We start from the raw sequence: 18,883 nt of genomic DNA on the forward strand, positions 1-18,883 counted from the left end.
GTTTTTACACTAGTAAGAATTAACATGCATGTATAGGGCTAAACTGAAATGTTTCATACAGACAAATTAAAAAAGTTTCTGCATTACAGTGGTACCCAAAAAAGACAAATAAAAGACTTGAGTTCATGGGAAAAAATTATTACAACACGATTGTTGACCAACAAAAGACTGAATCCAAAAATAACTGCTGACTTCATGCGCAGTTTACATATTCTTTATTTTCCAATGCATTTGATGATCTCAAAATACTCCGGATACATCAGTATACAAAATTATGTGTGAAATATATTTTTAAAAATGGTTTAAGTGGCAACCAACAGATGTCTCCAAGAATGAAGTAGTGACTTCAACTAAACCTTATTGAGCTCTTCCAGCAGTGCCTTCAATGAGGTAGAGCAAGCACATTTTAAAACTTCAAGTTTAAAACAGCCCTTCATCCATGCCACAGCGTGTGTTTTTGTATTGGCAATCCAAAGACTGCTATTAGAAATAATCCATCTGGGTCAGGCGGGAAGACTAGCTATAGACATTACACCAGCGTATCAGCTAGGGGAAGAAAATCTTCCAAGCAATCTGGCTTTGCACATCAATCGTAGAGCCCCTCCACTTACGCGGGCTGGCAAAAAAGATCTGCCAAATAATTGGGTACATTCAGGTGCATATACTGCAATAGACACATACAAAACTGAAACTACACTGGACTGTGAGATGCCAGCCAGTTCTATGGGCTCAACATGAAACACATGTCACCATGGCAATCACCGCTAGCAGGCCTAGCACTTTTCTGATGTTTTATTAAACTTAACTAAATTAAGGTTAGTGTGGATTGAAATCACATTTACATTTCTTACAATAAATACTGTAAAAATAAAACCAACAGTGTTGGGATTTTCAGTGAATCAGCCCAATATTGTGGGACTGAGAGGGGGCGCTCGATACTATTGGAGAAGAACAAGGAGAAAATGAGAGTGGTGCTTTAACGACCAGTAGATGAAAAGGGCATGATAGAAGGTCACTGACTAGAGTATGTTAGCGGAACAGCAAGAGAGCGAGGTCACCCTCCCTCGGATAACCCCTTCACATGGCCTACTGTGCTTTTATACAGATCCTCAGCAAGGGGTATTTTTCTGTGTGACTGCCCCCTAGTCACACCACCTGAGTCTCGGCAGGAGCAGTCTAGTTAAAAGGCAATCGCAGGAGCAGCCTAGTTAAAAGGCAATCGCAGCACTTCCAAGTCGAAGGTTTCGAGTCAAAGGGCTGAGCAGCAATCCCAGGGCGCATATGTACCCCTGTGGTGCCAGAAGCTCAGAGAACGGTGCTCCGGCCCCATATTTTCAGCCATCACCTCACCAACTATGCCAAACCCCACACCTTATAATGAGATCACACAGCAGGGTTGGAGCTAATAAAAATTAAGTCGATCAATCAGGTAGTGTTTTGAATTTAAAAGTGCAAATAGTAAGAAAGGAGATGAAATAAAGTACATGATAAAAGTGCATTTCAATACTGAATCAGATAAAGAGCTTCGGAGAAGTGTACAATTCATATTACTGGATTGATCAAATGATTGAAAAACATGTGCAAGGAAATAGACAGAAAACCAGCCCTACTACGCCCCCTACCTTCCAAAGCAGAATCCAGCCTGTGGCGGCTCCATCTACTGATTGGGAATATAACAAACTGTTTTCCAAGCAAAAGGACTGTGCCAAAATCAAGAAAACTCCTATTGCAATATGTATAGTCATGTGGTCAAGTCCGTATGTAGCTCTGTAGAAATACTGAGGTCATAAGTTGCAATTCTTGAATTCTAAAAAGCTGTAGACTATTATTTTCAGTTCATTTTTTCCGTGTGTAAAATAAACTTAAAAGAGGATATGACCTCGCTGTCCACAATGGTAGATCCGAGCCTGGATGTAGCATGTGTTTAAAAGAAAACAGCCCAGTTGATTCTTTCCACGGATCTGTTGATGAAAAAGACTGGCAGCCAGGTCTAATAAGCCAACGTTAACATGTTGCCCCTGAGGTTCAAATGTTGGTAGAAAGTCCAGTTAACAGATTCCCCAACTTGGAAGTTCCAAATTCCACTCCAATCAGTCTCCTTTACCACGAATATCCATAGTGAATAAATGAAAAGGACATTTATTCAAAGACTGAATTCTAAATCTAAAGGCCCAGAGCAGTAAAAACAAATCCAAGTGTTTCACATACTTTTTTGGGACATAAAAAAACCTCTCAAGTCAAGTATGAGTATATGGTTGCGATTTATAAGAATCACACAAAAAAGGTATTTAGTTGAATCACTATACTACTTCAACCATGAGCAGCAAAGGCAACAATGAGCAAAATCTTGGAGAAATAGAACACTAATATACCACATTAATGGTTATTATAATACTTGTATTCCTTAGAAACATTAAACAGCGTTAAAACATTGTTTTGTTGAATATTCAATTTTATTATTGGCTGTTATTTTTCCAATATCTGCATCTAAACTGCATCTGAGTAAGAATTCTAAGTACGCCATCAACTGCCCTGAGATGCATTCAATGAACACTATTCATAGCGTTCATCTGCACAAAGAACATTTTCTCTCTTTTATGCTGACTACTTGTCATGGCAATGAGACTGAGGCAGTAACTCCATTTAAGTATCTTGGAATTTTAATTCATGAAGACATCTCTTAAATTTCATATTAAATCACATGCATGAATACTAAAGCTGAAGTTAGCATTTTGTTTTAGAAATAGATTGTTTTTCATTTGAAACTAAGAGGAGGAGAGTATCAGCTACTCTTACTGTATGCCTATATTGCACAATGGTGCAATCTAAATATGAATGCTTCTGCTCAGTGTCTGAGATCAATTCACACCCTTTACCATGGAGCATTGAGATTTATTTTAAACTGCAAAGCACTTACACACCACTGCACTTCATGTGCTGGAGTTGGCTGGCCTTCCCTCACCACTCATAGGCTCAGTCACTGGTATACTTTTATTTACAAAGCCATTCAGGTTTTGCTACCTTCTTATTTTTACATTGTTATTCTCCAAAAATCTGGTGGGTTCGCAAGACTATCCTGCTAACTTCCCAAATGGCCAAAATTAATTTAGAAACAGGGCTTTTAAGTACTTCGAACACCGCAAAAAAAGCATGGTATTGAAAAATAGATTCCTAATCAAAATAAGCCTTTCTTGGTTAAACAAAGGTAAAAAAACAATGATTATTTAAAGATTTTTTATTATGAGGTTGAATGGATTTTTGAATGTCTGTCCTCATGTGTATGATTATAATGGACTGTAATATCAAATTGCAATACTGAATATTGACATCTGACTGACCTGTCCCCTTAGTCCGAAAGGGTTGTTTGAAGAAGCAGACCACAGCATAGACGTTCACCACAACCCCAGGCTTTAGGTCGCTCAGTGAAACATACGAGTACCTAGCCACCTTCACTGCCTTAGTGTCCTGAAGACAAACAATATTGCATTACCACTTAAGGTACTGTGAGACAACTCAAGTAATGAGATAATGTCTATGCATAAATGATGTGAAAAGAACAATGCTGGGTGGTGAAAGATATGAAACATAACAACATTTTATAAAATAGATGAATTGCCCGGTATACACAGAGATAAAGTATGAGTGATATAACTGAAAGACAAAGGCCAGGCCAAAGGCCAGACGGCCTTCAGTGACACAAAGATCCCAGAAAACATGACACACACACAGGGTCACAAGTGGATGTTCTGACAGGAAAAAGTACAACAAGAACCTGAAACTAATGAGGTTTCAGACTTACCTCAGTGCGAAGCGGAGAGGACCTTTTGGATATGGATGCTCTGGGGCTAAGAGTAGATGACGGGTACACCTATGACCCAGAAAAAAGCTAGTTCAGAAAACATATTACATCAAACACTATCCAAAATTGTAAATCTTGTAGGAACCAGAGGCACAACAACTAATAATTTACTGTAAAACATTAATAAAGTTGACAATAAAAAAAATATTAATACAAACATTGTATTATTTATTAGTTAGGTCTATGGGATATTCAGCAAAATATTTATACAGTTTTAAAGATGGCCGAGGCTGCGGACACAGCATGGTAAATACATTTTGAAACAAGTCTGTCATTGTCTGGTTTGAATATAATCCTTGCACTTAATGCTAGAAATTATTTTTATTAAGTAGTAATCAACAGATTACTCCATTATCAAAACAGGTGTGGGCCCCAGTAGGAAGCCCTCCCCAGTAAAGTACTCACATACACTGAAGCGTCATCGCCAGCCATCTGCAGGTTATAGGCATGGAGCTTGTCTTTGTGGGCAGTGGGAGACTTGGCCAGTGTGAAGCCTGCCAGCAGCAGCACATCCTGGGATAACATGCAGGGACAGACAGAGGAATGTGGTGTGGTAAGAGAGCATGAGAAACCGTTGTTTCCCAGAGTGTAGGTTTAATATGCCAGATGTTGTGGTAAGAAATAGCAGCGTGAGTGTAATATGCTACACTTAAAATGGAGATCAATTTGAGCTATTTTGTTAGGGTAGCAGTCTGTGACTGCCCTGCAAATGGTTTAACAGTGTTCTCTGACACGACTCATCAGGCAGACAAAGGGAAGGGAGAGATACAAAGTAATCATGTTACAGTGGATTACACAAACCACTGTCTGACAGAGTGCTCTACAGCCACGATAGTAAATCCCCATTCCCTTCCTGCGTCTGCTGAGGCTGATGTTTTGTCTCCTATTCAGATTCAGGGGTGTCTGCCCGTTTGTATTCCACTAGAAACCAGAGCAACGAAACCGTCAGACTAAGGCTCGCAAACAACTAAAATGACTATTAAACACTTCAAACATTCCTGTGACTTCTTTGCAATTAAAGATGCTCTCCAGGGCAGTTGCATAATTGTATCCAACTTTTGTGATATTGGTATTCATGAGCCAAAGCTCATGAAAACCAATGTTGAAGACAATAGGCGTTCAACATCTTCAATCGTGAGTACATAATTTGTCAAAATATGTTTATAACTTTCAACAATAAATATATTCTGTATGATACGTTACAAATCGAATTAGTTAAATATTTTACCAATTCTGGTGTTTACGATCCAGGAATGTATCTTAAAGATTCCGATCCTAAGTCTGAATAACATCCCTAAAATCCAACTGTTGACTTAATCTACTTCAGTGTATTGGATAACTGCATAGGATCCCTCTCCCCAAAGCAATATCCATTCAGTCCTTAGGAGTGTTCAGGTTTTACTAACAATGACTGGGCTCTGATCTCCTTGCTACAGCAGCTAATGTTCCAAACATCTCTTTGAGGATTATCCCCCTCCTCAAAGCAAAGAAATGCCATCTTCTGACGTGCAGCTTCATGCTTATACGAAAGTGCAGCCCCTTTTGGCATGATGTGGTGGATATGTGACAACCAAGAGAGAGAGAAAAATAGTCTGGGATGAAAGCTGGTTTGTGGGCAGAAGGAAAGAGAGCCCATTGTTTCCAAGCAAAAAGAAATGGGCCATGGATCACATTTCTATGTATTCTGTTGACTAAGAACTCTAAACTAAAAACTATAGGCTTGTCTCTATTTCTCTAAAAATAATTCATTGGATAGCTTCATAGGGTTGGTAAAAGAAACGCAAGGCTAAGCATTTAGGTACAGTATGGACTAAAGGCAAGGATTGGAAACCTACCCCATGACTCACGGATTCAGAGTAATCCTTTGCCATTGCACCAAACAGGATGACATTGATGGACGAGGGTTCAGATGACAGGATTTGTTGGGAGTCTTCTTCTGATGAAGGGAGAAACAACTCTTAGGTTTAATGTAGTGAGCATGTGCAGCAAAATCCAATATGCAGATAGAATAAATATAAAGAAAATACCACATAGCTCACAAGCTATATAACAGATTCCCAATGGTTTAACAAGGCAACAGGAAACATGCTGCCCCTAACACGCTTGGGCCAATTCAGTTATGGCATGTGATAAAAAAAAAACATGATTTATTGATAGTTTCTGCCTGGGGCCAATCACTAATTTTATAAATGTGAGATATCGATGGCAAGACACATCAGTCAAGCATAATTCTGGTCAGAAATCAAGACAGTACTGAATGATAAATTGCATATAACCAACAAACAGACAGACTGATCCATTGAGGAAATGTTAACAGAAGAAAAGTGAAAAAATAAGATCAAGAAATAGTACTGATAATTCTGAGTTACGATTGACAATTGCTGTGGTAATACAATTATTACGCATGGCAAGGATCAAGGCATATTTCACATTTGCCGCAGAGAAAGAGTGCAGTATTTCAGTGGTTTTGAAGTATTAGCAAGGGAGATAACCCACTCAGAATAAGCAGTGCTGCTTTATGCACGCTAATCATAATGCAGAGAGATAAGTGTAGCATGGACGGCATAATGAAAAAGGAACAGTCTTCCAGCAGAGACAATAAAGCCAGTTCAGGGCTCCAAAAAGCAACCTAAATCGCACTTTGAAATCCTTTTACTTAGCTCTTCAAGTTTTTTTCAGTTGCAAACTGAAAATTTGACAGGACACCTAAAAAGATCCCACTTTTAATAAGGCAAAAATGTTGATTTGGTCCAGTGGTAGAGCTCGGGTCCAACGGTGCATTATTCTCATGATTCCTATGTGTTTGCTTCCAAATTAGCCCAGGGGACCCGCAGAGGGCGGGTCAACTGGTCAGCACCATCCCAGTTTGGCGGGCTGCTTGAGTGCCTGCGAGCTCAATCAAGAGAGAAGATTGGAGAGTGAATTCCTTCTGGAATGCAATACTTGCTGTCTAAACATCCTTTTTAAGCAAGCAGCATGATAAACAGAACAACACTGTATGTGCGACTGTCCCGAGTCCGCTGGGAGTTGCTGCGATGAAGCAGAAACATGAATTTGATATCAGGAAATATGTAAGTAATAAAAACAAAAATGTGGTCTTGCCCTTGACTGGAGAACTTCAGAAAAACAATACCCAGAATGCACCACAAGTGTTCATATGTTCCACAACTTTGCATTAAGATATTTAGGGCCCTTTTACACTACAAGAGAGACAGTAAAACAATGTCTCATTTTATATATTTTCTATAGCATTTCAATTGACACTAGCATGTACCAACAGCTAAACAAAGAAATGGTTGTGAACTAGCATAAAGGGAAATTTGCTCAGTTCACAGCACTTGAGCAGCCACTTATCAGTTTTCACTATCAATATTTATTTTCATAGGCCACCGTAGGTAGCATATTCTAATATTTTTAAGCAATTTGAACAAACAGCCAATTAAGAATGAAAGAGATGACTCATTTTAGGTGACACTTTGTACTTAATACATCCAATTTCCCCCATTTTGAACATTACAATTGTGGTTAAGCCCCATTTTAAGGCTATGGGTGAGAAGGTAAACTTGTTTACTAAATAGCTATATTTTGCTGTGTTATAGATTTAATTTAGAATTGATTAAATATATATATATTTTCAACATCAATACGCAATACCCCACAATGACAAAGTGAAAAACAGTTTTTAGAAATGTGTTGCTATAAAAAATGTATTGCTATTGCATTGAAAGTTCCCAGGACTGCATTGGGTTCCCTCATCGTAAAATGGAAAAAGTTGAAACAGAAGTAAGTAAGTAAAAGGGCAGGGAATTGGTCATGGAGGTGACTAAGAAACTACTGGCCACTAAGTGAGCATCAGAGTTTATCTGCATAGATGGGAGGACCTGCCAATGACAGCCATTTCTGTAGGACTCCAGCAATCAGGCCTTTATGGTAGAGAGGCTAGTTGGAAATCACTCCTGAGTAAAACACATATGACATGCTGCCTGAAGGCCTGAGATCATGCGGAAAACTATACTACGGTCTGATGAGACCAAAATGAAACTATTAGGCCTGAATGCATAATGTACATCTGGAGAAAACAAGGTAACCCTCAACAGCTGGCTAATACTCACCATATGCTGAAGCATGGTTGCGGGAGCATCATGTTATGGGAATGCTTTTCAGCTGGTCAGGATCAAGTTTAAGTAGTTTATTTATGAAATGCACTGAATAACAGGGTAATCCTGCACAATTAAATTCTGGTGACATGGCACATGATATCTACGTAGTAAGAATAGAGAGATATACGTAAGCAAGAAAAATATAGCAATAATATACATAATGTAAACTAGCAGCACTGTTAAAAAAAAAGTAGTAGAATGGGGAATATGAACAATATCGGTAGAAGACCTGAATATTATAGATATAGGAAGTATAGCAAGCATAGCAATACATAATGTAAGCTAGCAGCAATTTTAAAAACAGCAGGATGGGGAATAAGAACAAGGAAGGGGTATTGCATATGAATATTATAGGTACAATATGACTGAATATGCCTATGAATGGTACATAAAAAATAATGCACATTGAATGTACATGGGGAGACATCAGAGCAATTGGAAATCTCATGATTGATCAGTATGATTATAGATCAGTGTTGCTTGTTGAGGAGTCTTATGGCCTGAGGGAAAAAACTGTTTGTGAGTATGGAAGTGCGTGCCCCGATGCTCTGGTAGCATCAACCAGACGGCAGCAGTGTGAACAGACCATATAGTCTTGGTTATAGTCCCCCATGATGATCCGTGCATTCCTAAGGCATTGTATATGATAGATGCCTTGCATGGAGGGGAGATTGCAGCCGATGACGCACACTGGATGGACTTGCGATCCCCAGAGGAGCAGCTGTCGTACCAGGCAGTAATGGACCCAGAAAGGATGTGTTTGGGGGCATGACCACCCCCTCTGCCACTTCCTGAAGTCCACGGTCATCTCCTTAGTCTTTCAGACGTTGAGAGAGGGGTTGTTGTCCTGACACCTTGTAGCCAGGTTCTTTACCTTCTCTCTGTAAGCGGTCTCATCATTGATGGAGATGAGACCCAGGACGGTTGTGCCATCTACAAATTGAAAGATGTGTTGGAGCTGTGTTTGGCCATTCAGAGCGGAGTGGGGGTGTACAGGAGGGGACTGAGTATGCCGCCCTGGGGGGTACAAAGGTCCCAGTGACCTGAGCTTAGGAACAAAGCCTGGTTACAATATGCCCGACAACACCTTGACACACTCACAGCTTCTGGCACACTGTAATTTGGAGGGACGAGACCAAAATAGAGCTTTATGGTCACAACCATATGTGCTAGGTTTGGAGAGGGGTCAACAAGTCCTATAGTGAACAGAATACCATCCCCACTGTGGAACATGGTAGTGGGCTCACTGACGTTTCAGGGATGTGTGAGCTCTAAAGGCACAGGGAATCTTGTGAAAATTGATTGCAAGATGAATGCAGCATGTTATCAGAAAATACCAGCAGACAATTTGAAAAAGACAACAGAAAAAGGTGAAAGTTCTCGAGTGGACATCAAAGTCCTGACCTTAATATTATCGAGCCACTCTAGGGAGATCTCAAATGTGCGGTTCATGCAAGACGACCAAAGACCATGCATGACCTGGAGGCCTTTTGCCAAGACGAATGAGCAGCTATACAACCTGCAAGAATTCAGGGCCTCATAGACAAGTCAAACCAAAGACTGCATGCTGTCATTGAGGGGGGCATTGCACAATGTAAAGAAATAAGGCTATGCAGACTTTTGAACAGGGGTTAGTTCATTTTGTTGCCATGTTTTGTTTTATGATTGTGCCATTCTGTAATGACCTACAGTTGAATGTGAATCCCATAAGAAATAAAAGACGTGTTTTGTCTGCTCACTTTTTTTTGCAAATGGTACATATATTAACAATTCTCCAAGGGTATGCAAACTTTTTAGAACAAACAGTATGTGTTGCCTTTCCCCAGGTAGGAGAGCCCCAATAGACCTCTAGATCTATAGGGGCAGCATGCAGATTGAAAGGGGTCCAGGGTGTCAGGAAGGGGGGCGCAGAGGTGAGTTCTAACCAGCCTCTCGAAGAACTTCATGATGATGGAGGTCAGTGTTACAGGGCAGAAGTCCTTCAAGCAGGTGATCGAAGGTTTCATCGATACAGGGACGATGGCGGTCTGTTTGAACCAGAAAGGGACTGCAGACAGAGACAGGGAGAGGTTGAATATGGAGGCGAAAACCACTGCTAGCTGGTCAGCACACCCCCTGAGGACATGGCCTGGAATGCCATCTGGCCCTGGTGACTTCCAAGGATTCACTTTTTTAAAAGCTCTCCTCAAGTCAGCTGTGGCTAGGGATAGAGTGTAGCCATCCTCAGCAAGCCTTGCAGAAGGAATGGCGTTGGTTGCCTCAAACCGTGCATAGAAGGAGTTGAACTAGTCGGGGAGAGAGGCGGCAGGCTGGGAATCATTGCGGTTTCTCACTTTATAATCTGTGATGTGTCGCAGTCCGCACACACCACATGCGTCTGGGGTCAGAGCTGTGGTAGTTAGACTCAAACTTATCCATGTAGTCCCTTTTGGAATCTCTGATGGTCTTCCGAAGGTCATATCTGGACCTCCCAAAGCCTCCATGTCCCAGGAGCTATAGGCAGGGGACTGCGCTCTGAGCATAGCATGGACATTACTATTAACCCAGGGCTTTTGGTTGGGAAAGTCAGAGCACTTTACTTCGATACAACATCATGGATGCACTTGGAGATATATGCTGAGACAGAGTCTAGGTATTCATTAATGTCCCCATCGGCTGCATCACAGAACATCTGCCAATCTGTTGCCTCATCCCTCACTCCAGCATTAAACTGGCCGGACAACCGTTTTATCCTTTTTTAGGTGTTGTCTATAGGATGGGAGGAGCAAAATCAATGTATGTTCCACATTACCAAATGTTGGGCAGGGGTGGGGTTTGTATATTTGTGAATAACAATGGTCAAGACTCTGATCCCCCCCCCCCCCCAGGTAGGAAAGTTAATGTGCTGGTGGTATTTTGGCAAAACTTTCCTCATACATGCCCTGTTGAACAATAAAAATTGCCTCAGGGTGAGCGTCCTCTAGTCGATTAATTACTCTGTATAGGTCCTCTAGAGTGTGCGTTCTATCTGCCTGCATTGTAAGGTTTTTATTTATTATTTTTCCCCCTGAAAGATTCCAGTTTGTTTTTCAATTGAATTGTTCACGTTATAGGTCACATTAAAGGTGGAAGAAGTTCTCACATGATTTATCTTTGTCTCATTCTTTTACATCACAAGAACCTGGCATTTTCAAAGGGGTGTGTAGACTTTTTATATCCACTGTATATTCCTTGTATGGATGCACAAGGAAGAACACAAGAAACTGCACAAATATAAGTGTGAAAGCTGGCTGAGGAATACACAAGAAGAATCAAAGCTGTGATCGTTGCCAAAGCACTTTAAAATAGTACTGAAAAAAGGGTCAGAATACTTATCTACATGAGATACACTGTATACTTTTATATGAACGTCTCATTCATATTTTTATACATGAGACATACTGACTTTTTACATAGAATTTTTATATTTTCAATAAATTGGCAGAAAATGCAACAACTTATTTTTCTCTTAAATATTTTTAGGTATTGTCCGATGGTTGTTACCAAAACAATTCAATAATAAATGACGTCCAATGAAATGTGGAGAAAGTGAAGGGTTCTGAATAATTTACTCATATGCCATACCTCTCTTTTTACTCATATACCATACCTTGAACCACAGTCTTCAGGACATAGTAGTCTTCTCCTATGGATACCAAGGGCCCTTTATGAATAACTCTCCCCTGGCAAAACATTTTAAAATGCAATTTTAGATTGCTATCCATCAAGTACTGACTTCATAAAAATCTTAATTAAAAGCCAATAAGCACATAACTCCCTTAGATGGAAAATAGAGGATGGAGAGTTTGTTTTGTTAATTGCTCTGGCTGCTTTGCCCAAATACAATTGAAATCCTCTGCCAATAGTGTATTTGGAAAAAAAAACAGTGGAAGACTTAGGAGTAGTATTAACAGTTATAATGACTTTTCTCAGAAACAAGCAAAGTAACATAGTATTGTAATTGGTAATAAGTATTCTTATTTTGCATTATTTAGAAATCCACCTGTCCCCGATTCAAATGGTTTTTGGCTAGATATTACTAGTAGCCTGGTTGCTCAACACATTTTGAGAATTCGTAGAATCCTGTGTCTAACATTGATAAACTAAATGTTAAACAATCACATGATTTGTCTCCTCCCCCTCCCGTAACAAATAAGACCAACATGTTATTAGCCAATCCAGGGTGGTTTAGGTAGGAGGGATAATACTGTGAATGGAAGAACATTTCAATGGGGTATTTCTCAGGCACGCAGGACAATTCGGGGGTAAAATATAGTCTTTTTGACATACAAGTTTATAGTTATGCTAGCAGTACAGTGAAAGTCTTACATATGGCCACTTTCAGAATGGTTATATTGTTCAAAGTAGTAACACGTACTTTTGTAAAGTATTAAACCACTTAAGTAAACACAGCATGACAGAAAACAAGAGAGCTGGATACTTTTTTAAAGGAAAAAAGAAAAAACATAGCAGCCACTGTAGGTTAGGAGAGAGAGAACGACCCACAGACACATAATGGAAGGGAAAGATGAGTGATGCAAGGGTTCCGCCAGACCAAGACACACCTTCACAGTCTTGCCAGTACTGTCTAAAGTAGGGCTGAGGAGTGGAATGGGGATCCTCTGGAGTTGAGAGGGCACCTGGATGTTGGAACCGGCCCCGTCTTTGACTACATGGACAGGCATGACCTCAAGAATATCTGATGAAAAAACACATGCAAACATATGTAGTTTACAGTACAGACAAAGTAAAGAAATAATGCTGAGACATCCAAAAAACAAAATAAAAAGAGGCACTATAACCACTAAGGCTAAACTTCAAAAGATGAATAACACTCATAACTGTGGATCAGGAAGAAAAAGGCAAATTATATCACAAAAAAGGCCATGAAACACATGGGAATCAAAGGTAAGGGGTTATATGCATTCTCAGCAGGTGCTAGATTGTTCCCTGTCAGTGCCTGTTTGTTTAAAGAGGGATTTGCCTGGTGAGCTTGGAGTGCCGCAATATGTAGCCGTGGACGAGAGAATAAGAAGAGTCCGAAAAAAGGGTAAAGAACGACAGATGATATATGAGCATGTTAGAACACCTATGGGTAACTCCATCCGAAATCTATGGGTTGTCACCCCTCAAGACCATTGTGTGGGACGGATTGGTCTGCATGATGCGTTAAGCCGGTGCAATCTAATTTTATTAAATTATAAACCATTCTCAGTTTTAATTGGAAATACAAAATGATGTGTAAAACTAAAGCTCAAATCACATGACAGACAAATGTCAACGGCCACATTATTGCGCTCGTAACTTTGAAATGGTCAATTTACATTACATGTGCAACTACTGCAAAACATATATTTTTTTATTTAGCTAAACTGACACCTTGTTAGGAACGTGTTGGAATTTGTGGTTAAAAGTTTATTTATTTATCATGGGTAAACAGTGGTTTACATGGGCCTTCTAACAGTGTTCCGGTTCCTTTTTAGGGCATGCAGTATTAACACACACATTTGCATTTGTGCGATTTGTCTGTGAGTGTTAAGTGAGTGTTAAACTATTTTCGTATATAGGCACGCATACTAGAGTATTAAGCCTGATTTAGGCTTTATAGTGAAATACAACTCAGAATTATCATCTGACTTTAAAAGAAGTATCCTGCTCACTGCTCAATCAACAGTCTAACGTATGGCAGAGTGCTTTTGACAAACCCACCTTTCACAAATAAAATGTTCCTGTCAACACACCAACTCAACAATACTCTTGTCGCAAAATAGGGCTGCAGTAACACCCTTCTCCATTCAAGGCAACTATGCTCATTGTACTCAGAACTGTCAATTGGTGACTCTCAAAATCTTTTTCACTTAACTCAGCTCCATGAAAATTCAAAGTGAACAATATGGCCATGGCATTCCCCAATTTACATCTGACCCTCAGAACAGCAGCAATAACAGTGCGGTGGAGAAGGGGTGAAGAGGCACCATCTGTAAATACCACTCACAGCCCTGGAGCTTGGTGGCAGCCCGTGCCCAGTTAAATGTCAGATGCACTAGTCTAGGCCCCGCGGTGGAGACAGCTGCCTTCCTAGTTCCTCAGTCACCAACCGCCAGCCTTGCCCAGCTCAAAGCGCTCGTTAAGAGGGTAATTGAAGTGCAGCCAAACAAATTATTCATGAAGATGTTCACATGTCAGAAAAATGTGGGTGATTGAGGGTGGGCTACAACAGGTTTTGTAGATTACCACATCCCAGTGTTCTGTAGTGGTCTTGAGGACCAAATCAGGCTACACAACAGCACATTACATCTTGCTCTCCTGAACTGAACATTCCCAAGAAGGAATTCTATATTGCAAGTGGCTAAGTTCCCAGGTGTCCATAATTATTGACCAATGACAAGGGTCAAACACATAAATTGTTTTTCTTTTGTGCTCACAAGATTCAAAATTGTGCTCACGACATAACCGCCTCTGGCTGCTATTTTCCAGGAAACCCCCTAGTACATGTAGAGCAATGATCTCCTCCCACTTCATCCCTTCACTGAATCTCAGTTGACGAGTCATTTATCAAGGGGCTCAAGAATGGTTTTACTTTATTATCCACTACTAATTCTCTTTATTTGATAGATCATCCCAATCTCCAAGCCCTACTGTTAAAACCCCAATTGACTTGACATTAGCCTATGACAAAGGTTCATTTCCTGAATATAAAAATGCCAGCTGCCTCAGTTTTATGCACTTTCAGTTGTAGGAAAATGCAACCGTTGGCTGCAAATCCCATTTGAGATAAAACAGTACAGCAGGTATTTCCCACTGTTCTTTTATCAGCTGCAGAGCAGCAGGCCAAGGTGAGTGCAAGCGCATGCAAGAGTCTAGTTATGCACTGTCTGAGCAGAGGCCACTCTCTCACAGACCCAATTTAAAAGTCAGTGTCACTCCGCTCCAGAGTCAGACTCTCTGCCGACAAGTGGATAGGGGAATGACTAATGGCTCATCCCGACAGAACCTAGATCAGATACTTGCCCTTGGGTTGTCTTACATCTAACCCCACATGTCCTTGAGGAAATCCATCTGGGGGACAGACAGGCGGGAGCAATAAACATTTGGTCACCTCACTGCTGTGTTCACAACATCATAGGAAGGATTTCTTATACAATTGTCCTTAGAGAGTGTCTTAGGATACTGTAGTCTTAGAGTATACTGCAGATGATATTGATTTAAGTTACAAAGCTAGGCTCTACTGTTGCATGACAGGAGCTGCATGGGTGCAGCCTCGTGTCTCCACTAATCCTCTTTTGCCACTGGCCGTTTTAATAGTAAATTGGCCATTCGGGAATGACATTGATACAGCTAAACTGCGTACTTCGCGTCACCTGCAAGGAGATACGAACTCAGGGCCTATAGTTCACAAGTTTGCTTCTCTAACCACTACGCTATTTAACAAGGGGTAGTCAGTCACTCAGTCGGTCACTCAGTAAGACATTCGCTTTTCTTAGCCGGCTCCGCTTACGCGGTCCAGAAAAAAATCTATTTGCTCAAAATATTAGAATAAAAAAATAATAGAAATGATGACCTGAGAAGAGCCCTAATCAACAAATTAAATCAAATCACCTGCAAAGGTTTCCTAAGTATGTTAATCCATGCACTCAATTCTTGGTCGGGCTCCTTTTGCACAAATTACTACATCAATGTGGCGTGGCATGGAGGCAATCAGCCTGTGGTACTGCTGAAGTGTTATGGAAGCCCAGGTTGCTTTGAAGCCCAGGTGGTTGGGTCTGGTGCCTTATTTTCTTCTTGTCAATAACCCATAGATTCTCTATGGGGTTGAGGTCAGGTCAGTTGGCTGGGCAGTCAAGCACAGTAATACCATGGGCAGCAAACTCTCAATAAATCCTACAAGCCATAAACATGAATCTTATATTAAGGGACCTTTAACACTACAACAGAAGAAACACTGCGTTATAGTCGGGGCTTGACACTAGGAATGTGACAGTTGTAGCCCATTTCCTGGACACGTCTGTGTGGTGGCACTTGATGCACTGACTCCAACCTCAGTCCACTCCTTGTGAAGCTCCCAAGTTCTTTAATAAGCTTTGCTTGACAATCCTCTCAAGGCTGCGGTCATCCCTGTTGCTTGTACACCATTTCCTACCACACTTTTCCCTTGCATTCAACTTCCCATAAATATGCTTTGAAACAGCATTCTGCGAACGGCCAGCCCTTTCAGCAATGACCTTCTGTGGCTTATCCTACTCGTGGAGTATGTCAATGAGTGTCTTCTGGACAACTATCAAGTCAGCAATCTTCGCCATGATTTTGGTTGTGTGTATTGAAAGCTCAGGGGGTTAATTTGCAGATTAGAGCTCATCTCAGGTAGGCATTTCTGTAATGTAAATTTTTTGTTCTAATATTTTGAGATACTGTATTTTTTTGATTTCCATGAGCTGTATGCCATAATAATCAAGACAAACAAAAAAGGCTTGAAATGTTTCACTTTGTGTAATGAATCTAGAGTATATGAAGGAGTCACTTTTTCATTTGAATTACAGGGGGGCGGGGAATAACTTTTACACAATATTCAAATTTATGGAGATCCACCTTTTCTGAAGGACCACGGCTCTTTTTACTGTAAATCCACCTCTGCTATTTGTTGCCAAAAAACTGAATATTAGTCTCATCAGACCATGATACTTAGCAAACTCCAGGCACATACGTTTGTGGTTCGGAGACAGCAGAGGCTTTTTCTTGCAACCTTTTCAAATAGATCTTGTTGGCAAGGAGGTAGCATCTAATAAGAGTTTTGGTGATTGGTGACCCCAAGATATAACCAACTTCCACAATGCTCCTGTGATCCATGGAAATGTGTTACATCTTCTTTCAGGTAGATCCATTTGTTTCACATTTTGTCATTATTGCCCAAATATTGAGTGTGGTTATTTGCAGACATGTAGCTACGTTTTTATAGCCATTGCCTGATTTGGGATAGTCAACTACCTTTTGTGTCATTTCATTTGAATGTTCTGACATTTCCCATGTTGTAGGATGACTAAGGGGGTTTAGCTTGTTTGTCACCTCATATTTATACCCCAGTGAAACAGAAGTTCATGGATTACCAACTAAGTTCCCAAGATGGAGTTGCCAATTAAATCTTAAAGCAAACATCTTAAATCAGAGTATACACCAATTAGGTTATTAATCCTAAGATTTTTTTATTTTTATTACTTTTTATTTTCAAACAAAGGCAAAAAGTCAGCATGAGTGGACTTGACCGCTTTGTCTGGGGTCCACACCCTCACGTACACTGCAACTGCAAATTAGCTTAGGCTAAGTAGTTGTGACACAAACTAATTTCTCCTAATAATGTGAAAACATTGCTTAGTAACTGCTATTATAGTTTTAAAGACAGCATTGTGCTGTGACAATGTCAGTGAGACAAAAAACACTTTAATTCAGCAATTATTTTGTTCCTGTTTTGGGACAATCCTTTTATTATTGCCCATATGCAATACTAAAGGAATTGTGATAAAAACAGTAGATGTTATCCACCCACACATTTAGGCTATACAGGGAACACAATTGTTTACTATGGTAACTGTGGTGGGACAGACACCAACCAATACACAAAACAAAACGTATCATAAACGGAGATATGCCAAATCAAAGCAATCATTGGCGTTCCATTCTTCAACAATTGCAAACTGTAAATTCTCCTTTCCACTCCTTTTAATTCACAGGTGCCATTACATAAACAATGACAGAGCTGAAATTTCAAGTGGCTTGTGTCTCTTTGCATTCTGACTTAGACCAAAATCCCCAGCTTAGCGCATGTGGCATTTTGAAGGTTACATGACTCACACAGAAACACCCACCAAGCTGTGCTTGAGGACAACAACTCAAACAGAGGCCAAACTGGAAGACAATTTCACAATAAATAGGTGTGAAATGTGTATATATGTTGTAGATGTGTCTGTGTTTATATTTGTATACAGTATATGTATTTACATTTGAAAATTGTTATAAATTACAAAACAATATAAAACAATCCATTGCACAGGTATTCACCCCCTTTGCTAAAACACACCTGAATGGTGGTGCAACCAATTGTTACAGAAGATACATAATTAGTTGAATTGAGTCCACAGGTTTCAGGCAGGACCCACAGTTGGTTAGTGACTACGAAACATCCAAAGCAAATCCAGAATAGGTTTCTTCAAAAGCACTAACCAGGGCTAGGGTATAAGGAACATTTCCAAGTTACTGAATTTCTCCTAGAGCAAAGTAAAGTCCATTATTCAGAAATTGAGAGAATGTGAATAACTTTGAATCTCTCTAGAACCGACCTTACTTAAACTGAGTTTCCAGGCAAGAAGGCCTCAATTAAGGAAGGCCACCAAGAGGCCAACAGCAACACAAAAGGTGTTACAGCCAACCATGACTGAGCTAGGAATCACTGTGCATACTACAATGATCGCCAGAGAAAGAAAACCAGTGTTGAAAACAACACATCAAAACTCAGCTCGAGTTTGCCAGACCAATTGGATTAAGATTTGCTTTTTGTCCTAAAGACTAAACACTATGTCGGGAGCAAGCCTAACACCACACATCGTACTGAGAACACCATCTCGTGTAGCATGATGGTGACACATCATATTATGGCGATGCTTCTGTGGCAGGTCCTGGAATACTTGTGCAAAATGGATGCAGCAAAGTACAGGGAAATCCTTGAAGAAAACCTGCTGCAGTCTGCAAGAGACCTGGGATTTGGGAGAAGACTATTCTTCCAGCAGGAATATGAACCCAAACCTCGATCCACTGGAGAATGTAGAAAGAGTTGAAAATTGCTGTTCACCGAGAATTT

General features: G+C 40.3%; 1 protein-coding gene across 4 annotated transcripts in view; it reads right to left on the reverse strand.

Moving 5' to 3' along the window:
- The window catches only part of pot1 (protection of telomeres 1 homolog), a 62,737-nt gene that overhangs the window by 25,036 nt on the left and 18,818 nt on the right, over positions 1 to 18,883 (reverse strand). For 3 of the 4 annotated variants that reach the window (XM_010864426.5, XM_010864425.5, XM_010864421.5), the window contains exons 2-7: positions 12,603 to 12,736; positions 11,648 to 11,720; positions 5,695 to 5,795; positions 4,265 to 4,372; positions 3,800 to 3,868; positions 3,339 to 3,465 (exon numbers count right to left, since the gene is read on the reverse strand). In XM_010864426.5, the coding sequence (XP_010862728.4) occupies positions 3,339 to 3,465; positions 3,800 to 3,868; positions 4,265 to 4,372; positions 5,695 to 5,795; positions 11,648 to 11,720; positions 12,603 to 12,722 (598 nt within the window). In that variant the 5' untranslated portion in view covers positions 12,723 to 12,736. The remainder of the gene's footprint in view (positions 1 to 3,338; positions 3,466 to 3,799; positions 3,869 to 4,264; positions 4,373 to 5,694; positions 5,796 to 11,647; positions 11,721 to 12,602; positions 12,737 to 18,883) is intronic. The other variant, XM_010864424.5, reaches the window with a different exon arrangement.

Source organism: Esox lucius, chromosome 19 (genome assembly GCF_011004845.1).
Source record: "Esox lucius isolate fEsoLuc1 chromosome 19, fEsoLuc1.pri, whole genome shotgun sequence".
Taxonomy (NCBI): Eukaryota; Metazoa; Chordata; class Actinopteri; order Esociformes; family Esocidae; genus Esox; species Esox lucius.